At 35.8% G+C, this 26,046-nt stretch overlaps 3 protein-coding genes across 5 annotated transcripts; 1 reads left to right on the top strand and 2 right to left on the bottom strand.

Annotated features, from left to right (window-relative positions):
• Positions 1-98: 98 nt before the first annotated feature.
• LOC121782758 (beta-galactosidase-like) lies at positions 99-5,813 on the bottom strand. Its single transcript, XM_042180703.1, has 19 exons — positions 5,387-5,813; positions 5,200-5,295; positions 5,012-5,124; positions 4,850-4,916; positions 4,661-4,753; positions 4,410-4,553; positions 4,140-4,228; positions 3,915-4,020; positions 3,738-3,825; positions 3,032-3,150; positions 2,786-2,950; positions 2,516-2,691; positions 2,315-2,424; positions 1,865-1,974; positions 1,619-1,729; positions 1,425-1,535; positions 1,133-1,338; positions 708-1,044; positions 99-607 (listed from the first exon to the last, which is right to left on the bottom strand). Exons 1-19 carry the CDS (start codon positions 5,540-5,542, stop codon positions 497-499), a joined length of 2,508 nt encoding a protein of 835 aa, XP_042036637.1. The 5' UTR covers positions 5,543-5,813; the 3' UTR covers positions 99-496.
• A 12,545-nt stretch (positions 5,814-18,358) lies between these two features.
• LOC121781995 lies at positions 18,359-19,490 on the top strand. The gene has a single exon (XM_042179694.1). It carries the CDS (start codon positions 18,543-18,545, stop codon positions 19,488-19,490), a length of 948 nt encoding a protein of 315 aa, XP_042035628.1. The 5' UTR covers positions 18,359-18,542.
• A 1,723-nt stretch (positions 19,491-21,213) lies between these two features.
• LOC121781011 (protein HEADING DATE 3B-like) lies at positions 21,214-25,220 on the bottom strand. 3 transcript variants are annotated; one of them, XM_042178688.1, is made up of 4 exons: positions 24,339-25,220; positions 22,708-23,519; positions 22,573-22,624; positions 21,214-22,317 (listed from the first exon to the last, which is right to left on the bottom strand). In XM_042178688.1, exons 1-4 carry the CDS (start codon positions 24,570-24,572, stop codon positions 21,439-21,441), a joined length of 1,977 nt encoding a protein of 658 aa, XP_042034622.1. In that variant the 5' UTR covers positions 24,573-25,220; the 3' UTR covers positions 21,214-21,438. The 3 variants fall into 3 exon arrangements, with proteins under 3 accessions (XP_042034622.1, XP_042034623.1, XP_042034624.1); XM_042178689.1 differs by having other exon boundaries at positions 22,615-22,624; XM_042178690.1 differs by lacking the exon at positions 24,339-25,220 and adding an exon at positions 23,668-24,319.
• Positions 25,221-26,046: the final 826 nt, after the last annotated feature.

Below are 26,046 nucleotides of genomic sequence, written 5' to 3'. Positions count from 1 at the left end.
TGTAATCTACTTCTAGGAATTGCAAATTGCCCAAATAAAATATGAAATTTAGTCAAGATTTGTTTGTAATAGTTCTAATTCAAAGCTACAAGAGAGCATTTTATCAACTAGAAGTTGTATCTTCCATAAAATATTTTATAGAGAAGTGAAGCAATGAATAATTGCTCCATTCACATTCAAACATACAAATCTCCAAATCTTGCAAAGCAAAGGTAGCTTGCATCTTGGTCGAAGCACGAAGAGATGAACGTGTGCGCGGACTCACTTTGTCGTCTCGACGCACACTCCATCCCATCTCCGTGATTACATTTGCAGAAAAATCAAAGTATAGCTATATACATACAAATGATTACCTAGAAAATCTTCAGAGGCTCTGGACTTGACAGTGTGTTGTATGTATGCACAACTTCACTCACCAAAGCCCCCAAGAAAAAACAATCACATCTAAAGCACGACGAACACCTGCACCACGGCAGCTAGCGCGTCTCATAATCACTCAACTGCAGACGACCTCCACGGAGAGCTTTTTCATCACACTTGGACATGGGTCACCTCCAAAGATCTGGGGTGTCACGGGCACCGTGCAAGAAGTTTGGCCGATGCAGTACTGCAAAACCCGGTTAGGGTAAGGAGAAGTTGAAAATTAGTTCAAGAAACATCTCAATAAGATCTAGTAGTAATGACATAGAGAGGAGATTTAAGAGTACCTTCTCAAAAACGTCGTAGGAATGGAACGCGTGGCAGCTTCCTTGTCGAAAGTTGCCACAAGAGCCCTGAGGCGTTCCGAAGCTAGCAAATTTGATGGATGAGATCTTCTGCCCTGCATCACAAGAGAGGTGAGCTTTGGGCCTCAACGGTTTGTCCACTTTTCCTGATGCTTGTAGCTGATAGTTCACTAGGGTTGGCTGCCACTCGTATATGTCCGAGCATACGCTTGCTACTTCTCGTTTCGTTAGAGTGATGCCGCTTGGATTACCTCCCCATTCCTCAAAGACAACGAGAAGATTGCCAGTTGGACGGAGCCACGAGCGAGGAACATGGTACCTGTAAGCTAGAGTTAGGAATCTCGGTTTGATCGACGAATCTAAAACTAGACGAACAAGCAGATGTTGCACAAAGATTTTTGAATTACCATCTTTGAGAAGCTTCGCCGCAGTTTCTTAGGCATTTCTTTTCATTGAACCAACCGGCATAGTTGCATTCACCACAGCTGCCGGATGCTTTGTACTGATTCCAGTAGCGCCCGATGCTCTCACCATTGATCCATATCTGACCTTTACTCATCGTGTTCAAATCTAAAGCCAAGGGCTCGTTTCCTCCCGGAGCATTGAAAGTCGTCTGTCAACAGCCAAACATGCTTAGATGAACCTACCTAACACGAACCTGAGCAAAGCACCAAAGTTCTCTAAGCAAAATTTACTCACCTTGTACCATGTTAATGGCTGCCTTTGTGCAACATAGGATCCTTCAACCCACTCAACGTTCGAGATTCCACTGAGAGAATTAAGACTTAGAGATTCCCCCTTCAGACCAACCTGTCCACCAAAGCCACGAAGCAAATGAGGGGGAGAAAGAACTAAATGATGAAAAGAGGGTGTTGAAATGATAAAAATATCACCTTGTAAGTCCATTTCTGCCATGTCAAGTCTCTTCTCCCTCCGTTAAGGCCACTGAGTGAAACAGGGCCTAGGACGCCAGCATTCCACGTCTCGAAATGAGGCCCCACGTTCTGAGAAAAACATTGAAAGATAAGAATATCAAGACTATGAAGTATGAACAAATAATCCAAAAAACCCATTTTCTTCAACAATATATCATAGTGTATATGTTTGGATGTAGTTGAGAAAGGGAATAGGAGACGAACCGGGAGCCCAACCGCAATGCTCAGGAGAGAGATTTTGTTAACACCTGCTCTTAGATTCACACCTTTACTGAAAGTTAACTTAGGCCTATCTTGACTTCCATAGGTAGTTCCTGCAAGAACTTACAAATATGTGGCGAGTAAATATGTATTCATAATTATCCTTTTAGATGTTTCTTAGAGCTAAAATCAACCAAAATGAAGCCTCAAAAGCCGAAATGGCAGGTGTTAGGCTTCATGAAATACAAGAGTCTGAACATGAAATGGAGAAACCTGATCGGAATCATAAGCATTGATTTAAAATCTAATTGGATGGGTGTGAAGAAAATGCTTGGGGTAAATGGAGATATTAACTTCAGTCGAGCATTCACTTGTTCCGATCCTTAGGCATCAATTTTAACCAAAATTCAATAGATAAAGATTGTCGAGTTTATTGCAAGTTGGATAACTTGCCTGATAATTGACCATTGATGAATACATGCAAGGCATGGCCAGCAGAATTGACAGTAAGAACAGGCCACTTGCCGCCTTTCAGAAACCCTTCATGAGAATCGACCCTCACACTGGTTATTAGCAACAAGCGAGGAAAGTTAAGTACAAGAAGTCAAGAAAGAAATCGAACTCCATTTTAACAAAAGCTACATGTGCACTTACTCTGTAGTATACCACAGATAATCAGATTTATCCCAGGTTGTATTGATCTGCTCCCTTAATCCAACCAGTGTAAACGAACGCTCATCATACGATGATGCCGTATCTTCAATATATGATTGCCAGTTAAATCCTCTATTGATAGGGGTCATCTTCATTTGTGCACTTTGAGCACCAATCTTGACGTGGAAAATTCAAAACGGTATGATTATTAAAATTCACCTTAAAGCATAAAAAAATGCGAATAAACATACAAATGATCTTTATCCTTACCCTCGCCGTGTTGTAAACAGTGTTCTTGCAGTCGGGAAGGATGCTGATGGACCAAGGAGGTAAGTTGTAATGCCTATTCCAGAGGGAGACAGTTGCATATGAATGTTGGTCGTAGTTTGCAAGAAAAGCTGCACAAGCTCCATTTTTCGACCTGAAAACATGAGCCTGCATAAAAATAATGGATGTTCGTGTCAGGATTTACCATCAAGATTTCAGTCAGATTAAGAAAAGGAAACAACATCAAACCTCTTGGTTGTGTCCGAGTGACATGACAGTCGGATCCCCGGAAATCAGAGCTGGCTCACAGAGTTTAATTGCCCTGTGCAGATCTCTTAGATGACCCCATTTCGGCTGCCTCAGTAACCCTACACAAAAACGATACATAATTTTAGCTTTGCGCGTCATTTTGGAAAGATAGCATGTCAAACGAAGCGCAGCAATTTTATGATAGTGACAGCAAAAAATCATTGAAAAATCCAACATCTTACGATAGAGTATAGACAAAAGCTAAGAGACAGGGGCTTTTGGATACGAAGCAGATACAACCGGCTACCTTGAGGGAAACGAATATTGTATGGATACACGTCCTAATCAACTTTTGTCCGTAAGTTTTAAACAAGACATCCATGTCTCTGTTAAGGTTGCTTACGTTACTTTGTCATCACGAATGGAAAACAAAATCCAATATTTTTGTCGTATATATCGGATCTATTTGTTAGAAAAATCACAGACTAATTATATTGCAGGTAACTAAATAGAATTGGCAGTAAGAAAGATGCAGAAGTAATATTTAAGTAGAGGTTTAGTCAACTCCCACTTTATTCATTTCAAATTAGATGGTCACTGTCAGCAGAATATTAGGAGACATCAGGCATGGCTGCATGCACCATTAAAATAAATATTCACTCATAACCAAATAAATAAAAGGGTGGATCTGATTTTGAATGCATACCGTACTCATCAAGTGGTGCATCGTAGTCATAACTGGTGGCAATAAATGGACCACCGGCTGTCCTGCCAAAGTTCGTTCCTCCATGATACTGATAAAAATCGAAAATTGTCAGATATATATAGCCATATCCATGATTTATTGCAATTAACCACAAAATTTCTTCTGCGATCGATTTACCATGTAATAGTTAATGAGGGAGCCCCCCTTCTGAATAAATCTTGCAACCGAGAACGCCAAATCTTCAGCTGGTCGGTATGGAACTGCACCGCCAAATTCAGTAAACCTGTACAAAACATGTCACCAATAAATTATTTCAAGTGACTACAAAAATAGTGATATTTTGAACTAAATGAAATTTCGTAAGATTGTAACATCTCGTCACAAGACTAGCTCGAAACCTACCATCCAGTCCATGCTTCAGTCCATATCTTGGGCTTATAGGCCTTATTTGGAGAGAAATAGTCACAGTAGAAACCGTTACACGTATTGATCTGCATGTCGAAAGATAACATCAAACACAGATTCAGGTAATACATGTGCAATAAAACTATTATCGAGTATCTAAGTCCAATAGAAGAAACACAGAATATCTATGCATAATAGTTTATTCAAAGGTAATGTTGAGATGTCAATATCTAGTTAAATTATGTCAAATAAAGGTCAAATGCTTACAACAGGGTCGGGGGCATCGTCTTGCTTGCACATGATCCATGGAACACCAGTGCCAAGACCCACTGCCATTTTGGCTGCCCACTGCGCATAAGCACGGCCAGGTGCACCGAGCTCATACTCCATTGGTCCGTACTCATTTTCAATCTATCACAGCAACATAAAAAACAAATCTTTCAACTTTTTGAGTACTGTGAATAAACTGGTGCATAAAAACAAGAAAATGGAAAAGTACAACAGAGCAGCTGGACAACCTGCGACAGTATAATTGGACCACCTTGAGTTTGATACAACCTCTCAGCCTTCATCATATTAACAATCTTGGTAGTGAACTTTTGCATTGCAGCCTTTCAAGATGGGAACACAAATCACACAAGAATAAATTAATGATTTCATCATAACAAAAGTAAAAGTTCACATGTCAAAATATTTGGTATACAAACCTTAAAAGGCCCATTGTCAGTTCTGAAACTAATGCCTTTGACATACTTAAGCCAAACTGGAAAGCCACTGAAGTTGAACCAAACAATATAAACAATAAATACAGTATTATTATGCTTATAAAAGAAGAAAAAGAATCTGTGAAATTGCAATTGCACTTTTACCCAAAGTTCCATTCAGCACAGGCATAGGGTCCAATTCTGAGATTAACATAAAGGCCTGCTTGTTGCACCAGCTTAACAAACTTCACTAAATCATATCTTCCTCCAAAATAATACTACAAAAAGCAAACATAATTGAAACCAATACTTCACTAACAAACTTTCCAAAAAGATGGAAAGACAAAACTGACCTTTCCTGGCTCAGGCTCATGCCCATTCCAGAAAACATAAGTCTCAATTACATCCAAGCCACCTTCTTTAGCCTTCCGAATAAGATCCGGCCACATCTACACTTCCCAATAAAAAAGGTTAATACTAAAATTTTAAAGTGAGTGTGTGAGTGTGAGAGAGAGAGTGAAGAAATTCAAAAGAAAATACCTCAGGTGTGCTTCTTGGATAGTGAATGGAGCCAGAGATGAGAATCTTTCTCTGCCCATTAATGGAAATGGCCTTATGATCATACGAAACAGAAGCTTTGCCACAAGAGCTCAGCAAAACCAACACACCAAATAAAAATGCAATCTTTAAAATCATAATGCCCTTCACAAATTTGAAACTTTACTAAAAAATGTCCCTTTTTCTCAACACCCACTTTTTTTCTTCCTATATTCTTCCCTTTGGACGAAATGGAACAAAAAAAATTCAATCTTTAAAAACCATGAAAAATATGGCAGGCATCAACTTGGCCTCCCTTTGATTTTATCTTTTTCTTAGATTCCCTCTCAAGCAGGAGTCATAAAGAATGAGTGAGAAATTAGGCAGAGTGTATATTTGTATGTTGTGGTTGTATTGTTGTTTTGTTGCAGTAAATGTGGGATTTTGAAACTGGCATCTGCCTCCTCTGCTTTTATAGACTTGAAAAATGTTAAAGATCGAAACGAGATGGGCCCCAATGTACCAAATTCAATTCAGACCATATTAGCAAATTTTATTATATGTAGGTAACTTTTTTTATCATCACTTTTTGTTTCGATTTCAAATTTGGGGTGTGAGGAATTTGGTCTAGTTAAACTGTTAATTTATCTGGAGTAAAGTTCATTTCTGATTCTAAGCATTTGATCCATTTGATCCATGATTATGTTTGGTAGTACTACCTTCACTCTGCATTAATAGATTTGATCTTTTTTTCTCTAATTTTAATGGAGTTGTGAAAAATTGACGATAGGCCATTTAAATGAGAATTAAGATTTAAAATATTAAATAGTATTATGATTTTTTCAAATTATAAAAAAGTAAAATGGTTAACGTATTCAGAATTAGCACAAAACTTGTGCTTTTAACATGAATGAATAGACGTGTTAGTATGACGTGCTCAATGACTCGCTGGAGCACACATATGCGTACTTAAGACCATATCCAAGGGCAAACTAAAACTTAAAATAGGATAAATAAAACCAATCTCTTTTTCGGTTTTTAGGGAAAAAATACATATCTTTACGTTTTACACTAAACACAAACCCAATTTTTTTTAAATTTTGTAAATTAAAAAAAAAGAATAAATCTAGAGACTATTCTTTTAAATTTAAATTTAGTATAAATTGAAGTAAAATTATATTGATGTGATAATTTCATTAAAATGAATTTTAGTTAAGTTTAAATGATTGAGGATGCTCTGACAGAAGCAATGAACACACTAGTGCATTCTTTTGTTGGTTTGTTAGTGTATAATAATAAATCAGCTTGCCATAATATTTAAAATCATGTGTCACGGCCTCATGGGTTAGTTTAAATATCACCCTTCATTAGCCTACTTTAAGAAAATGAGAATCAGACACTGAATAGTAAACTGCAATATCTATTTATAAGTGTGTTTTTTTAGACATCTCGAAGATATTCTAAAAGGGAAAAAAATTATTGCAAAATATTCTTATTTTTTCTACTTATACTAATATCTACATTCTTTGAAATGCATAAATAAAAGATCTAAAAGCAATAATAAGATTCGAATTCACAACACTTTAATTATGATGAGACTACAATTCTACAAGACGAACAACTTACGACATCAAACTCAATAGAGCTTCTTCTCTTCATCGCTTCACTTTTTTTTCTTTAATTCCGTCAAGAAAAATTATTGATTATTGAAATTTTTGAACAAAAAGTTTCTCCTCAGATTTCAAATTATTTGGATTGCTCATCTTTATAAAACTTCAATGCAACTTTAGATAAAATTATTGGTACAAATAATTTTGAAATGGATTAGGCCATGTAATGGTAATTGTCTTTTTGTTACTCCTCTATTTAGTTAATTATTATGGGAGAACATTACTATTAGTTTAAGAGTCATAATCACGATATCATCACGCACCAATTAAACTGATTATTATAAAGCGTTACTAGTCAAGATTCTTGAAATTAAATATGGATCTTAATGTTTCAATTTAACTTTTATGATTTGAATTAGGAGTGACACGTTCAGATCCAAACATCATGACTGCTTTAATTTTTGTATCGCAATTTATTATACTATAAAAGATATGTGCATAATTATATTCTTTGATTCTATTTCTCAATATCGACGCGTTGATATGTGGAAAAGAATAGTTTGTAGTTAATCAGTCCAACGTCAAATCCATAAACAAATAAACGATTACTCAAATTCTGACAAACTTAATTCAAATTTGTTTTATATCGTATTTTAAATTTTGTTATTTGGATTGTGTTTGCATTGTAAATATAAATTTTGTTTTTTTCAAAAGTTTTGGATTAGAACTAATTACCCTAACATATTTTCTAATTTACGATGGTGGTTTGCTTGCCCCAAAACACATTATTAATTTAAAACTTTATATCAAATTTTTGGGGTATAAGTACTATTTAATGCCCATAAAATTTAAATACTTGACTTAATCAGGGTATAAATTTGATCTCTCATTTCACACACATTGAGTTGGACACTTAATCTCAAGTAAATTTAAAATTGAAAATTTTGAAATGGATTACGACATAATCAATCACTTTTAACATACCGAGTATACATATAACTTTGTAACTAAATAAAATTCAAATTACAAACATTGGTGGACGTTTGTACTCATATTAATATTACTAGATAGCTGGTATTTATTTTATGGCTGGGAAAGCCCGCCTTAAATTTATATTTAAATCTAGAAAATCATAATTTGGCAACCAAGATAATAGAATAGAATTTTTAAATTACCCTATATCTTTCTTACTTTCAATTTGTGCATACATATTATTAAGATTATTTTATTCTACATAAAATTTAGTCTTGTATTTTAATTAATAATTTAAAATTTCAATCAAACATAAATTAAATATAAATATGACATGTGTTGCCTATAATCTGAAATGTGTTGCGTATATATATAAAGCAATTCCAACAAACAAAAGCAATGGGGGTTGGCTATAGTGCGCCGGCCGACCCACGCCACCTATCCTTACCGGAAAGGGATGGTAAGAGTGTTTAAAATTTTAATCTAATTATTTGCGTCAAGGAAAATATTGACACTTGCATACATTTTATAAATAACAAAAAAATCATCATATCATAAATCTAGAAGATTTCGACTTCCATACTATGCAATTCAATAACATGATAATTATAAATTAATTAAAATAAAAAACTCACGAATTTTATTTCTTTGGTTTCAGACCGCCACCTAATGCCACTAGCTAATTGTTTCCATGATTACAGGCAACTACTTTGCACTATTTTCTTAGATATTAATAGGAAAATCGGCTAATCCTATAAATCCAATCATGCATGTAGACTATATAGAAGACATTACACACATATCGTATTAATTATAATTATGATAAAAAAACATGAATATTATTGAATTGATATGATAAAAAAACATGAATATTATTGAATTGATTTGACCTTAGAGCATGGGGCTGGAGAGAGGATTTTATTTATATATATTCTCTCTATCCATTAAAAATGAAACGTTTTCCTTTTTGGGTTATCCCATTAAAAATGAAATATTTCCTAAAATAGAAATAATTTTATCTCTATTTTTCTCTTTCTCTCTTACTTTACCCTCTCCTCTTTAACTCACAAAACAACACTACATAAAATTTCGTGCTAAAAAGCAAACGTTTCATATTTATTGAGACAGAGTGAGTATTATTGACTCGAGCTTCCAAGAAACATCATAAAATAATAAGAAATTATGTCTATTGATTTTAGTTCATTTTTTTGTAGATTTGGATATCCGTACAGAAATTTATAGTGAGTGTTAAGTGCAGAGTTGTTGATTAATTTAATTTTCATGCAGCAACGTTGGTGCATTATGAGATCAAAGTCAACATGCATGTTAGCTCTTAATTTTATAAAATATGGCTAATTAGAATTTATAAAAAATTGTACATACTCGTCTTTGAAATGAGACAGTGTGATTCAAGTATTATTGAAATTAGGCATAAAGTTAGTACACATTATTATGACTTAATTTAAATAAGTAAATAAAATGCCTTAGTATGTTTTAGTGTAATATATAAGCTAACAATCCTACCATTTGCAATCTAGAATAAGCTAGAGATAGTTTCTTCTATTAATTCTCTTTAAAAATACTATTCTATCAATACTTTACAAAAGCTTATCTTTTAATACTAATAAGTAAACTGTGTATGTTTTAGATTGACGCAAATTGTTTTGCACTAAAAAAGGGTAAGAATATCTTATAATGCAATGTTTTTAAAATGCTACCAATGATTAAAAATTAGTCTTCATTTTTAGTGTCCCAAAGTAAGAGATATAAATGGAAGTATCTTTAAAATGGAGTTTGAAAGATTAAACTAATTTATCTTCAACTTATAAACATTTTTTTGCACCATAAATTGTAGTCATTTTCTAAAATTGTGTCTCTAATTTTGTGTCTTAAAAAAATAGTAAGTTTTTTTAGTATGTGAATTGAAAACCTCACTACTCTTGTATTCCAAAAGGTTTATGAAACTGTTATAAGATCTTATTTAATTTTTTATATTGGTAAATATCTCATACTCCGCATGAGACAATTCAATAAATAAATGTTAAGAGTTTCAACATAAACCCATATTACAGTTCAACAATTAATGAAATAATTCATTGCCAAATTCTGACAATACAATTAAAATACTTTATTTCAGCTGGATTTAATGGAATCAAGCTGTTGCCCCAACAAACTTGTGACGCGCATTATATGTTGCTTTCACACTGAAAATTGAGATGATTTTTGACATCCAAGTTAAGCAACAATTACAAAATCCATATTTCGGTTTATATCCACTTCCGAAATTTATATTACCAAATAAATAAAAATACCATATATTGATTGTCGATAAAACAAAGTACTATTTAATTAAATTATTCAAAAAAATATTGATAAATTAAATTCTTGGTTGCAACTAGTATTGGTGAGTCCCCACATCAAAAAACTTTATAGCTAGTTAGCTACGGACCTTTTATTTTACAGTTGTTCAACAAACTATTTATTTATAGTGACATGAAATGAAAGCTATCTTCTTGTTGAGGATCATCACGATATTATAGAACCATCTCATAAGCAAAAGCATTAATTTTCCCATGTTTGATTTACGCACGTAACAGACCTAATCATTATGGAGCTATCCAAATTTCTTTCCATGAAGCAAAGAAGTTATGCAATTTTTATAATCTCTTAGTATTTGTTTATTTCTGAATTATTTATATTTAATTTATATCGTGTTCTTGATATACTATATAGGAGTACTATATTTGATAGGGTATGTAACTCATCTAGGTATGAAATTTTATGAACAAATTTGTCATTTTTGTTCATGAAATTCTATCCCTAAATGAATTATGTACCATACCAGTTTGAAAACAATTTATTGAGGAGCACTTTTTTATATTTCAGTCAGATCGAATGTAGTTGTCTTTATGCATAAAATCACTATAATTATATGATATTTTAATTCATTTTCCGTTCCTATAATCTTGAAAATTTGATCATTTTCAGAATTTAAGCTAATTTGCAATCAAAGATTGGGATCACACGTCATCAAAAAAGTGGGACCCAGTTGAATCGTGGACAAAATCACATCCAATGAAAGTCGATAAATTTGAGTATCATGCGTGTGGCTAAATATTATCCAAATAAAAAAAGTGGCTGCAATTGTTTTTATCATAAATTCATAATAGACGAAAATAGACATCGAAATACTGGAAGCAAATAATAGAAAAATAAATAAATTAAATTATCTCTGCATGCATGGATTTGGTTGGGCCCTCCGTTTGTGAATTACTAAATGGGCTTAACTGGCCCATTTTTGGGCCCTAGCAGCACACGTTTTTAGAATTACTTTTAACTATTTTATTAGCCATAATCATAATTCATAATAAAATAGAATCATACGCTCACTCCATCAATGAGATTTTAGAGATATGCGAGTTTTAATATAAAATAATAAAATATAAAATGTAGTTAAAATAATATAAGTAGATAATAGGACTCCATCTTAGTAGTAAGTGTAATGAGCTATAGAGTTTTCTTTTTAAAAAATTAGACTAATTTTATGAAATCCTTTTTTTCTGAAAAAAACATTGGGAAAATGAGCAATTTAATAGGTATATCAAGTTAAACTTAGCTGGTTCGCCTTTCCCATTTGAAAGAATTTCAAACTAATAATTCATATTTGTCGCACAAATTGCGTAGAGGGTGGTCATTATGTGGTGTTCTGAAAGCAACATCAAGATTGCAAGAATATATAATACAATTTAATTAATAAAAATTATGGATAAGTTCAATTCACGAATCAACTACTCTAAACAAAATAATTTTTATTTTGAAGTGCACGAATATTTTTTTATACCTGGTGTAATTGGCCAGTTAAAGATGCAAAATTGAGGAGGTTTCTATCATTGTCACATTGAAATGACGTCAGCAAAATTAAATGCTTATCCTATCACTTTCTTACATATAAGAGCACCCACAACCTTACTCTTGCCAACAAGTACGGTTGTGGGCCCAGTCACACTTTTTCTGTCTCCTCTTAGGCAAGAGCATAAGAGCATGCGCAGCGGTGGCGTCCGTCGCCACCGCCGTCCGCGCCGCTGGCACGGCGCTGCTCGATGTATCGAGCACGTCCGTGCCAGCGGACGCACACGTGGCGCGCTCCCATTCGTCAACGGCATAGCCGTTGTGTTTAAACATTTTTTATTTTTTGTTTTTTAAAAATCGGTATTTAATTATAAATAATGCTAAAAAAATATTTTCCAAATCCCAAAAATATGGCCGTTTTTTTCCCGTTTTTCTGAATTTTTTTGATTTTTTTTCCCAAAATCATCTATAAATACACACATTCATCACTCATTTATCACATCAATTCATCTCTCATTCATCTCTCATTCATAATTCTTATACAAACTATCAACACATTCAACCTTCACTCAAAACATCAAATGGATTTCACTCATCTCATGGCGGAAGCGGAGCGCGAAGAACAAGAATACTGCGAACAACATCGTGCCGCTTACGAAGCATATGTCGCGGCGAATACCCCCGCTCATCCTCCTCAACGCACTAGATCAAATCGCCGCTACATCCATCGTGACCGGGAGGGAGCCCACGAAAGGCTCGTTGCCGACTACTTTGCCGACCATCCGCGGTTTCCGGCAGATTACTTCAGGCGCCGTTTTCGCATGTCAAAGCGCTTGTTCATGCGAATTGTCAACACATTGTCCGCACGTGTTAAATACTTTCAAACAGGTGTAGATGCCGCCGGCCGGCAAAGTATCACGGCGTTGCAGAAGTGTACGTGTGCCATCCGACAACTCGCTACTGGGCAAACGGCCGACATCTTCGACGAGTATTTGCATATCGGTGAGTCCACTGGAATCCTATGTTTAAAGAATTTTTGCGAGGGCGTTCGTTCTGCTTTTGGGGATGAATTCCTTCGGGCACCCACCACCGATGATTGCCAACGGTTGCTTCGTCTTCACGAATCAGTCCATGGCTTTCCCGGAATGCTTGGCAGCATTGACTGCATGCATTGGAGGTGGAAGAATTGCCCGACTGCTTGGAGGGGGCAACACTTAAGCGGTCACAAAGGCGGCGGCCCAACACTTATCCTTAAGGCGGTCGCCGACTATCGCCTATGGATTTGGCATGCATATTTCGGCGTTGCCGGATCCAACAACGACTTGAACGTGCTCTATTCTTCACCACTCTTCAATGATGTGATGAATGGTGTAGCACCGGCGATCGACTTCACCATCAACGGAAATACATACCGCATGGGTTACTATCTCGCCGATGGTATCTACCTAAGGTGGTCGACGTTCGTGAAGACGCTCCACAACCCGCACGACCCGAGACGGGTTCTTTTTGCGCAGCGTCAAGAGTCAGCGCGGAAGGACGTCGAAAGAGCCTTCGGGGTCCTTCAAGCTCGATTCAACATTGTGAAGGCCCCGGCTCGGCTGTGGTACGTGAATAATATCGCCGACATCATGTTCACGTGTATTATATTACACAACATGATTGTAGCCGACGAAGGGCCGAGGGCGGCTAGCTTCTACGATGAGGACGAAGCCGGAAGCTCAACAGCGAGGTCTCCCCCACGCCGAGGCGAGCATACGACGGTTGGCCAGAGGATCGAGACAAGACACACAATGCGCGATACTCGAATCCACAATCAACTACAAGAAGACCTAATCAACCACATGTGGGCGAAATTCGGCAACGAGTAGTGGTTTTTTTAATTTTTAGGATTTTAATTATGTAATTTTTAATTTTTAGGATTTTAATTATGTAATTTTTTATTTTTAGGATTTTAATTATGTAATGTTTAATTTTATTTGTCATTTGTAATATTTATTGTGGTCTTTAAATGAATTTTAATATTATGGAAATGTTATTGTTTAATTGAATTTTAAATTAATTGTGCTCGTCCTTGCGGAAGAGCACAGTTGTGGGTGTTGTGCTCTTGCCAGAGAGCAGGCATGAATAGTACCGCCCGGGCCCACAACCGTGCCGCTGGCAAGAGCACGGTTGTGGATGCTCTTAACACCCACAGTCGTGCTCTTCCGCAAGGACGAGCACAAGGGTTCCACCATTCTATTATTCAATTTAAATAAAAATATTTTCATAATATTAAAATTCATTAAAAAAAACTGAAATATTATTAAAAATTACAAATAAAATAAAAAATTACATAATTAAAATCCTAAAAAATAAAATTACATAATTAAAATCTTAAAAATTAAAAATTACATAATTAAAATTCTAAAAATTAAAAATTACATAATTAAATTCATAAGTGACCGAATTTCGTCCAAATGGATGATGAATGTGTGTATTTATAGATGGTTTCGGGATTAAATTTTTTTAAAAAAATTGCAAAAAAATTCAAAAAATGGTAATAAAACGGCTATATTTTTGGGAATCCGAAAATATATTTTTTTTTAATTTTTGGTATTATTTTCGATTTTTTTTTTAAAAAAGAAAAAAAGAAAATGCCAACGGCCAATAGAAACACGCCACATCGCCCTGCTCGCTGGCACGGACGTGCTCTATGCATAGAGCACGTCCGTGCCAGCGGCAAGGCGCAGCGAAGGACAAGCGTGTCCTTGCCAGCGGCAAGGACGGACGGTGAGCTTGTGCTCACCGTTGCAGATGCTCTAATAAGCACATATTCTAATTCATAATTGAGGAGTATTACTTTATTGCGTTCTTTTAATTTATTTATGTAATAAGGAATATTATATTGCACGCTGGTGTGTATTTTAAATTGTAAAATACCGTAAGAGAATAAAGTAAAAAAATTAGATTAGTAATTAGAGATCAAATCAATAGAAAGACGGTTTAAATAGAAAGTTCATAAAAATAGGGATGCTCCTAACATGATTTATAAATGCTTCAATTTGTCATCACATTTCTTCCCAAATTAATTATCTGTGTTTATAGATCGTGTTTGTTTTACGCTTTTTATCTGTTAAGTACAAAAAAGACAATTGTATATACCCAACATAAGTGGAACACATATCCTAGACTCTACTCATTAACATTTTCGTAATATAACCATAACTTTATCTACATGACTTCGATTGAGGTGATCAAGATTCAAGCAAAATTTTATCTACATGACTTCGATTGAGGTGATCAAGATTCAAGCAAAATTCTATTATGGAAGATGAATACTATGGTTTCCTTGAGAGAGAGAAAGAGATTGGAACTCATCTAAAACTCTTTCTTTACACCTTGAACTTTATCATTTATTCATTTTGCCTTGAGCCATTATCTACAAGAACAAACTTACACCATAATGAGTATAAAATATTTGAAAGTACATAAAATTAAGAAAAAATCATGCAAATGTGATTCATAGCCCACACAAAATTATACTAGTAAAATCTTGTGTGACAACAAATAGCCAAAAATTCATATTCATTAATGGACTTAAAATTCTTTATAATACTTGTAATATTAATTCTCGCGTCTTGAAATGGATACAAAATACTTGACTTTAAAATTAAGTAGCTTATTTTTAAAGAATCAATATTTGATGCTACTTACCAGAACTAATATTTTTCCCATGCCAATGATCATATATTATTCCCTAACTAACTGATTTCAAAGGAAATCTAATAGATTAGGTGGGAATTGTTCTTAATTAGAACTCACCAAATAATTCACCCGTTTCCAATAATTGGATTATTGAAAAGTCCAAATACAAGTTTGGAAAATCCTTCTTTCTTTCGTTTATTAGTACCTAACTAATGCAAAGGACCACATAGTTTCCTTTCAATGCAAACAAACAATTTGCAAAAATTAAATAGTATCAACATATCGAAGTGATAATTGAAGAACAAATATAAATGCATATTCATAAGAAAATCACACAAATTTTATGTTTAAGAAAAAAGATGTAGTAACTTTAGTATTACTATATTAAAATATAAACTAGCTAGATCGAATATAATTGGATCCAACCAACCAATCTTACTTATTTACAACCATAATAAATAATTTGAAGTTACATATTGTGTAACCTACATGTTATATTTAACTTGTTCCTTTTGGTCAAATCGCTCAATTTCTATGGGGCCATATAGTTTTTATGGTAATACCATGTATGTGTGTATTAATAAATTTGTTAAAAAAACGAGGGTTAGATTTGTTGACTACAAGTACAATGTATGTTCGTAGTAGTAATGAATTTATGAAAAAAAACAAATGTCTAAAATGCAAGGACGATAAATCAAATTGAAAGGATGTTCCTCTCATTAATTTTGATATATATGTAATGCGAGTGACTAAGATTTAAAATAAATTATAAATTAATTTTAATTTTCTTTTAGTTAAAAAAAATTCAATATCGTGTACCCATCCATTCCTCAATTCACAAAAATTAATAAATAATGGGGCATGCACTTTTGAATTATTGGATGCTTAACATAATACTCCATATGAATAAGGATAATACTTGCATTTATAATATATATAATCATATAGCAGCCATTTTGATCTTATCATCCTAGTCATTTTACAAACTACTAGGATTTAATTTTATTTTTATTTTATGTTTATTGTCTCTGGCTTTAGTTATCACCCACATCCCTATCATGGGCTTTGATTCTAACCAATACCATAATTCATGTGTAAAGTTGATCCAAGATGCTCATATTATTGCTTCTAAAACAAACTAATGTTGTACTAAAACTATAGCTCAAATTACCATTGCAGATTTACATGGTTGTGTGTGTGTTTTAAAGGCCGGTCAGAGACAGAGTAAATTAATGTCTAAGGCCAAAGATCTCACGTGTGTATGTGTTGGGCCAGTGGTCGAGTGGTCAATCTCTGACACCAAAGGTCTTGCATTCGTATTCACATTGATGTGATCTCTAATTTATGCTCATTTATCAATTAAAAATAATAATTAAAACTCAAAATATGTACTGTATTTTCTATGTTTTATATTTTCTTAAATTGATACCATCGTACCAAGTCTGTCTTAATAAACCCTTGGATGAATATAAAATTATTCTTCAACCATTTAATAAATCTAAAATACTATAGAATGGTCTTAACGTGTGTGCTTTTCCCTTATGATATCATTGTGGAGGAGAAATGAATATTGAGAAAAGATAAGAGAAAAAGAGTTGGCCAAGGCTACTTATCCCTTATCATTATCATTTGCAAAATGATATATTTGACACATATTAAGATAGATATATATTCCTACCTTAAACATTAGGGCCCTTAAAATGGGGCCATATTATGAATAGGGCCAATTCCTATATATTTCAAGACGCATAAAACCACCAAATCTTATCTCTCTAGAACTCTACGTATCTCAATAAATATTACATTTAATAAGATTATAAGTTTTTCTACGCAAGGTTGATGTGAAGTCTAAAACATCGATGTCAATCTCAATCGATTCAAGCTAGTGGCAATGGTGCGACCAAAAACGATAGTTCTTTATCATCATAGGCTCAACATTTATAACTTTTTTTGATATTTATGTAAGAAAAATATTTATAATTTTAAGGCTCAAAACTAGATTTTATTTACCGATTTTAAAAATTTAAATTAATATATGGGGCATCTGTTGAGAATTTAGATTATTAAACTAATCAATCTAATACTCAAAATCTACATTTCGAAAATTTTGTATTCTAAGTCGAGATTCTGGAATATTCAATTATTTGAGAGTTAATTTAAAAATTATTAAATGATAAACAATGAAATATGTGTTTATTAACTTATTATAGCATCCATTTTTTTAACACAAATAGGTAATGGGCTATTATATCTATTTGATAAATTGCAAGTATATATGCAATGGGCCATGTATGTAGTGCCCAAATTTAATTTTATTATTGGGCCATATTAACATCTTGAACAAGTAGGGCTATCATTGATCTTTCCCACAAAATTACAAAAAGAGAAAAAATTATGTTTATTTATCTATATAAAAAAGAAAAATAAGATATTCGTACATGTACATCATTTGTATTTTTGAGTAAATTTTGAGACTAGACTACAGTTGAAAAAAGGTACTACTATTAATGTAGAAAACCTAAGACACATTAATTTTGACTATACATGCATTAATTTGGCTACTAATACTTGGGAATGCAGCATAATGAAAGTTTAAACCATACTGTATTATAAAATGGAAGGAGATCAGAAATCCGAGAAACACTTTCTAATTTTGGATCCTTGATTTTAGGACAAGAACAAAATTATGTATTTCCTCCACAGAAATTAACCTAGTATCCCTTTCCGTTGACTTTTTCCTCAAATATTATCTAACATGGAATTATTTCCATCATTCTTGCAATACACATACTAATTTGTATCATCCAAAAAGTTTCCCTTTTTTCATGCCATATTTCATCATTTTCCATAAACATCTTCATCAATTTCAACCTGGTCTTGATCCCAGGTTTGATAACGTTGGCATCCTTCACCAACTCTCTCAATCCTCCCGACATGATCACGGATTCGAAGTTATTCGTATCGTAGATCATATTTCAAATACAAAAGATCGAGAAAACAATTTGCTCCTTGATTGGATTGGGGTCAAAATCCGGCACCATTAGATGGCATACAATGTCGGGAAGCCCCAATCGTGGGCCTCGTACCCGTCCGATCCGCCTTTTGTCCATAGCAAAGACCCAGTGACCCAGAAGACTGCACAAACCTCGGTCACGAGCATTTACCAAACGCACATTGCGGGCTATTGGCGCAACGTGACCGTCACGTGGGGCAAGAATGCCATGAATTACTCATTAGGTATAACGGTCGACAGTGTGGACCAGAACAACATCGTTTACACATGCAAGATTGATATAAAGCCGTGGCACTTTTGGGCCAAGAAGGGGTACAAGTGTCTCGAGGTGGATGGTAGCCAACTCGAGGCATATTGGGATCTCAAGTCAGCTAAATTTTTGGGCAGCCCAGAGCCCGTTTCAGATTATTATGTTGCCCTAGTGGCAGACAACGAAGTTGTCCTGCTACTAGGGGACAACAAAAAGAAGGCCTATAAAAGGACAAAAGCCAGACCACCCCTGGCCGAACCGGTTATTTTTTACAAGAAAGAGAATGTGTTTGGAAAAAAGTCTTTCTCGACCCGAGCTCGGTTTGACCAAAGAAAGCGCGATCACGACATCGTGGTGGAGAGCGCGACGACAGGGGGGAAGGATCCGGAGATGTGGATAAGCATAGATGGGATTATCTTGGTCCACATTCAGAATTTGCAATGGAAATTCAGGGGAAACCAAACGGTGATGGTGAATAAACATCCCGTGGAGGTGTTCTGGGACGTGCACGCATGGCTATTCTGCGCGCCTGGGACCCACCACGGGCTGTTTATATTTAAGTCATCGTGCGAGTTGGAGGGTAACGACGATGAAAACGATTCGAGCTTGAGTGAGAGCTTGTGCGACGGAAGTGAGTGTAGTGGCAACAGTAGGTATTTCTCGGTGGATGGTCACGCAAAGGCCGGGGTGGAGTTTTGCCTCTTCCTCTATGCTTGGAAGATTGAGTGAGGGATGTTTAGGGTTTCCCTTTTAGGAAAATATATTGAAAACATTTGAGTTCATGTTTTGTCATTTTTTTTGGATGAATGAACTTGAGTATTTTCGGGTGTGGATATTAAGTCGTGGAGATTTTATCAAGTTTCGTCGACTTTGTTGGTTTCGAATAATATTTTAAAAATCTGATAACGATGCAAATCAATTGGTGCGATTTAGAAATTTGGTCAATTGGTGAACAAAAATACTAGTAAATAATTTGAATTCAACTAAAGTTCCGATTATATCACGGGTTGAAGTCCATGATCTTTTTCAGAAGATGGTATATTGTAATACGATGCATTGTGAAGAACATTTGGTCAAGAGCAAAGATCAATTCTATACTATCAATACATAAGAATATACACCATTTCCTTTCTTGCCCGTTCCACAAGAATATTCAATTTCCAATTATGGAAACTCTTTACTCTCTATTAAGGTGAGACTCATTATTCACTAACAATACTTTAATTATTTTTCTTTCTATCTCTCTTACCTTATCATTTGTGCGTTAAAACTCTTGCCCAACTCAAAATGTATCTTCTTATAGGACGGAGGAAGTATTATTTATGATATGTTCATATGGAAGAGGCTCTCAAAATTGAAACATAAGGGTTCATTAATATGCATGATGAATCGAAAGTCCGAGAGGTTATCTGAACACATGTAATAAGAGGGTCTCTCTTTCAGCGACAACTTATTTAACCATTTTTCATGTCTTTTTCTTATACCAATTTTTAATTTATAAAACAAATAATATAGATTAAAATACCAACACGATTTAAAAAACACTATAATGATAATGATAATATTTTTATTAGTTTAAAATTTCTAGATTAATACTCCCTCCTTTCCTTATAAGTAGACCACATTTGTGGATGTCCCTTAAAAATACACCAATTCTATTTAAGCAAACTTTTTCCCTCTCAAGCGAGTCTCAATCTGGATAACAATACTGCAATCATTTTTTTTCTATTTCTCTTACCTCATCAATTATGCATTAAAACTCGTATTGTTTCAAATATTATCGATATTTTAGGGACAAAGAGAGTAGTATTCAGTTGTTACACAACCTAAATAAAAGAAGAATGGAGATAATTAAAGATAGAATAGTATTAAATATAAAAAATTTAACTTCAGCCGCATTTTGTGGCTGAAAAGCGCCACAATAAGGTCGGAAAATCAGCGGCAAAACCCGACAGACTACTGCAGCTGCGGCTGATTTTCCGATGGCCTCCATTTGCGGTGCTCTACAATAAGGCCGCGATTTCCGCCAACAAAATCGGATCTTATTGCGAATGGCATAAGAGCATCCACAATAGGACAGACGTCCCAATAGCCTAGCACTGGGACATCCAAAAAATACCTCATGTCATGTCACTAGGACATCCCACTGCACAATAATAGTCTAGCACTAGGACTTGCTGACGTCCTAGCCAATAAAACAAATTAAATAATCGGGACATCCGGTTTAGGCGCGGACAACCTCTCATCTGCCCCGGACGTCCGTCACCCGCTAGGCGGTTGCAATAGTGGACGTCCGTGACGGACGAACCGCTAGGCGGTCGCTCGTCCGCTAGGACGTCCGCCCGCTATTGCGGATGCTCTAACATGATAATATGTGGAGTATAATAAAACACAGACCACAGAGAATTAATGCTGTCGCATTTGAAATTTCTCATGCAATAGTACATTTGAATACGATCAAAATTATCATGAGGAACATTATTGAAACCTCGAAACAAATTTGAATGTATGTATAGTTTGAATGAATGCTTCGTCTATCTCCTATTATACTCTCTCTCTCTCTCTCTCTCTCTCTTTGTGTGTGTATCCGTACAAATACAGTTGGTTAACAAACTCGATCAAAACTGATGATCAAGACTACTTATGAAGTGCATATGAAGGAAAGGTGAATGAGTGGTTACTCATGGTTCCTCCTCTCTTCTTGTATCGACTTAAAAATCCGTGCTGCCGATGCTGATGCCGACGTACGGTTGTGCGGGACGACCCTGATCGCCTGCACCTTCTGCTCATTTCTCGGCAGCGAAGGCGTGGTGGGGAAGAGCGGGAGCACGTCTCCTTCCAATCTCTTGGGGTCGCTCGTCTCCGTGCCGCCCTGCATTTCACTTCCATTGGATCTATGCAGGTTCCCACCACACTCCGACACTGCCACACTCTGGCTTGACACTTTGCACGGGATTGGAGGTGGCACGAACAAGTTAGAGGACAAGCTTTTATCAATATCGCCCGCCAAAGGCATTGGATACGGTTGCAAGTAACCATGGCCGGGCTCGGTCCTGCAGAAGCCTTCGTTTCCTTCCTCGTTGGGAGGGGGGATGCCGCCATAAGTTCCCCCTCCCAACGAGGCTAAGCTCACCGGGGGGCAGTTTCCGTAGACGGGGGCCATAAAACGAACGGCTGGGAAACATGGCCCGGGGTAAGGTTTGTATATGAGCCCCTCCGAGGGAGATCTCACCGGGACTAGCCACTGATTCCCCGTTGGAACCGGCAAGCACCATGGTGCCAGTTTAGGATCAAGGGGGATGGATGCAGGATTTGGGAGAGGTGTTTGCTGAGGGAGAAGCCTTTTCTCGAGATCAGTTGGAGGCAACGGAAGCAGTCCACATATTGCCTCCGATCCAAGACTGGACTTGGGAAGGTCGATTTTCGCTTTAGCAGTAGCCAGGGATGGATCGAGTGGGGAGACATAGAGCAACTTGTTGATAGGAGGAAACTTGATGGATGGGTCGAAGGTGGTTTCGTGCAAAATGTCCGGAGATCGCGCTATATGTCTCTGCACCTATTTCACAGCACCGGACAAAGATTAGGATATACTAACCGGGCAAACGTCGCTTTCCAGCCCAAAGTATACACATTCCATTATTAATGTGTTGACAATGACATATTTGTACCCAATGACAAATATTTTAGGAACTAATATGTCATCACTATCAAAGAACCAGATACTTGTTAAAAATTGGGCATACTTTGGGCTAGAAAGAGATATTTACCCATTCTAACACGGCCTCCTGGCTTCAAAGGCCTACGAGCTTACAGTTATCAATCTGTGCAGCTCAAACTTCTGCAAAGAAAATACCTTCTGTTGACTGCATGGGAAAATTATCTGCGTTAGTATCCAGATCATCATATGAGAAAAAGATCGATATTTTAAACTAGTCAAAATGCTTACTGGATCATTGTTTTCCTTGCTTTCAAGAACAGCCTCTGGCCAATAACTCTCACAACTTCATCAGAAGCTATATCCAGACCTAAGATAGAGTTCCCGGCGAAAGTATCTGAGGTTTCCTCCCTTTTGACACCATCTCCTATTTTCAACGACAGAGAATCGCTGTCGATGTTGGCTTGTAGGTTGCAGTCCCCAGCTAGGAGAGATGAACGAGCCTTATCATCCATCGCAGAGCTGCTTTTTCTTGAGGCAACGCTAGATAAAGCAGACAAATCAGCAGAAACAGTCTTGTTCTTGGGCAGATTCTTGTACTCTAGACATAGCTTCATCGCTTGAGGGAAATCTAATCTGCTCATCTCATCATCTCCCGTGCTGGTTTTCTTTAGGTGATCGTGTTGAAGGGCTGCAATGCTCGGATGGGAAATTCTATTTCCACCGTTATTCAGAGATAGTTTGCTGTTTTCATGATCTCTGGTTTTTGTTTCCTTCGACAGTCTTGAAATGATGGTATCGAGCTTCTCTTTTTTCACGTGCAGCTGAGGATTTCCATAGTTGTGAATCTTCTCAGGCTGAAGAAATGGCAAAACTCCAAAATCCTTTTCGTTAGTGCAACAATTACTATAGCTGGACAAGACAGGCGGTGGTTGGACCGAGATACACTTGGATTTCATCATTAGACTAGATGAGGAACTTGGGTCTGGATAGTTTTCTGGTACCGACGCCCCAGCAGAACAGTGAGAGTAGTACCACTCTGGCGAGTTAGGACACTCGTTAGAAGCCAATCCAGGCCGTACTTTTCGTTTGACACCAGCAACCTACAACGGTTCAAAAATTCACGAATTTGAGAGGGCATATGAACTCTAATTTTAAAGTAACAAGTCATTTTAGATCCTATTCATCACACAAACTAGTAAAGTAGTAAGTATGCATAAAACATGTGAAACAAACATTAAGACTACTTACTCAATTTTCATTTCTTTGTCATGATTGAGTAAATGGATAACTAGATGCTCCCCATCTTCATGTTCCTAATTTATACTAGTATGATCTTCTCTATGAAGCTACTTAGAAAACGCCAACGAAAAATCTTCTGCATGCTACTCTACTAAAAGTGGTAGAGAAATTCAACTAGTTTTAACATTAAACAAAATCAAGAACTGAAACTCCAACAAATGACCCCTCAACACATAATTCATGCCAGAGTCTTCTTGCCGGAGCTGATTAGAATGAACTCAACCTAATCTGAGAACGGATGATGGATCATGTAATTCGGAATGTGCAAGTGCAACTAGCTCAGTGAGAGAAGCCCATATTCTCAACAAAAACAATGAGCAGCAATTGCAAAATCCAACTAATGACTCTCTTGCATGTGATTCGAGATAAATAAATGCACAAACACGAGCCTACTACATACAATTCTACTCCACTCACAAAAGCAAGATCATGCTTCGTGATAAATAAATGCACAAACAACCAGTTCCCCAACTCACATTGCTCGAAGATGCTTGTGAGCGGGGGAAATACAATTCAAATCCAACTAATGACTCTGCTATACACGACTGTACTCCACACATAAACGTCAGATTATGTTTCTATAAAAATGCACAACCAAACAAACATATTCCTCAACTCACATTGTTCGAAGATGTTTGTGACACGAAGTTAGTAGAGCCATGGCCCGATTGCACAGGAAGCAATCTAGGTCCGTATTTGAGCTTCGGACCTTGTGTGTTCACTCTATACTCTTCGAAAAGAGCCATCGTTTTTCTAGGAGGTGCACTAGGCCCTCCTCTATCTCCATCACCAATACGAAGGCCGGAAGGAAACAGAGGAACCATTTGCTTCCCTTCATCACTTTCACCTTTCATTCCACTCTCCCTCAAACAAAATAACAAAATCCCACTTATTCCACACCATCACATATAAATTAACCAAAGGTGAAATCACAAGCTCCATAAAAAATCCTCCCCCCAAATGAAAACACTGAAAACCTACTCCAACCATCACAAGCCCCCTTCATTTCAACAATCTATGAATTCTTGAAATTTATGAAATATTCCACCCAAAATGTGTAAAAATCTGATCTTTAGACAGAGAGTGCTAACATAATCACATGCATGAAAATGCAGCACAATCACTGGAATTAAAAGAATCCAACTATAATAAGCAATGGCAAATTCGACAAAACGAACGTGAATTAGAGAATCGAATCAACAAAATTTAAATATGAAAACACAGTGGGAGTGAAATCCAGGAGCAAGAAACAGAGAGAAGAGGATATATAAGAGAGAAGAAGAAGAGGAGAGAGAGGTAAAAACAGGTTGTTGCAGAAAGGAGAGAGAGGGTCACGGGTCACCTCACGATCTAAAAAGACTGCATCACCTACAAATTAGAAGAGAGATGAATATAAATTGGAAAGACCAAATTTTCCGGCGTCGAAATTTCGATCTTGGGCACCAAAAAAATCGGTCTTATTTTTCGGGAAACATATTTTTATGTGACTGTTTTGAGCTACCTAAGTCAATAATGTCGACGATGTTTGCCTGGACATCGATAACTCAATAAATTGCATGAAATAAAAATTTACATTTATACTTATCTTATTGCAATTTTATTTTAGAAAAATCAAATGTAATGAATTTTAAAAAACTTCTCTAAAATAAAAATTTACATTTATACTTATCTTATTGCAATTTTATTTTAGAAAAATCAAATGTAATGAATTTTAAAAAACTTCTCCGTACTATAAAATTCTCTCCGTTTCACTTTAGGAAAGACATTTGTGTTGGACACAGTTTTATGAAATATAACAGAAAGTTAGTGGAATGCAAGTCCTTCTTTTATACTACCCCCATCCTAGGAGTGACACGTTGCGGTATACAGCATCGAGAATATCATACCGCATACCGTACCGCAAATTGCGGTATGGGAAAATGTCATACCTATACCTTATCGAATTTTTCGCTGTACCGCATTGCGGTATACCGAAAATTCGGTATGATTATTTCTGATACGTTATCATACCTTCCGTCTATGCGGTATACCGTACTTTTACGTTATACCGAAATAAGGTATGGCATACCGAGTACGGTATACCAAAATAAGGAATGGCATACCGTTATACTTGTGTTTTATGCTAAAAAATTCTATTATAGCCAAATATTTAAAATAATATTTCACTTATTTAAATAATGTCCAAAAGATTAAAACTACACCACAATCAAATCTATACAGTAGTCTTGATTTGCATCTCTGCATGAGTGTGTTTGGGGATGGGGGCGGCTAAACTAAAATATGAAAGCAGGGTTAGGGATGTTAACATATTAACTATATTTATATAAA

This window comes from Salvia splendens, chromosome 20 (assembly GCF_004379255.2).
Source record: "Salvia splendens isolate huo1 chromosome 20, SspV2, whole genome shotgun sequence".
NCBI classification, from domain to species: Eukaryota; Viridiplantae; Streptophyta; class Magnoliopsida; order Lamiales; family Lamiaceae; genus Salvia; species Salvia splendens.
This window is presented reverse-complemented; position numbering and strand designations above follow the sequence as displayed.

Bases quoted from the DNA above. Each gene is read 5' to 3' on its own strand.
- LOC121781995 (XM_042179694.1), top strand. From the start codon at position 18,543: ATGGCATACAATGTCGGGAAGCCCCAATCGTGGGCCTCGTACCCGTCC.
- LOC121782758 (XM_042180703.1), bottom strand. From the start codon at position 5,542: ATGATTTTAAAGATTGCATTTTTATTTGGTGTGTTGGTTTTGCTGAGC. The intron at 3,151-3,737 runs GTATGCATTCAA...GTTTTTGTGTAG, and splicing joins TGCACCACTTGATGAGTACG to GGTTACTGAGGCAGCCGAAA. The intron at 608-707 runs GTACTCTTAAAT...CGGGTTTTGCAG, and splicing joins CCTACGACGTTTTTGAGAAG to TACTGCATCGGCCAAACTTC.
- LOC121781011 (XM_042178688.1), bottom strand. From the start codon at position 24,572: ATGAAAGGTGAAAGTGATGAAGGGAAGCAAATGGTTCCTCTGTTTCCT. The intron at 22,625-22,707 runs GTAAGCATTTTG...TTTCCCATGCAG, and splicing joins GCAAGGAAAACAATGATCCA to TCAACAGAAGGTATTTTCTT. The intron at 22,318-22,572 runs GTAAGCTCGTAG...GCTGTGAAATAG, and splicing joins AGCTGCACAGATTGATAACT to GTGCAGAGACATATAGCGCG.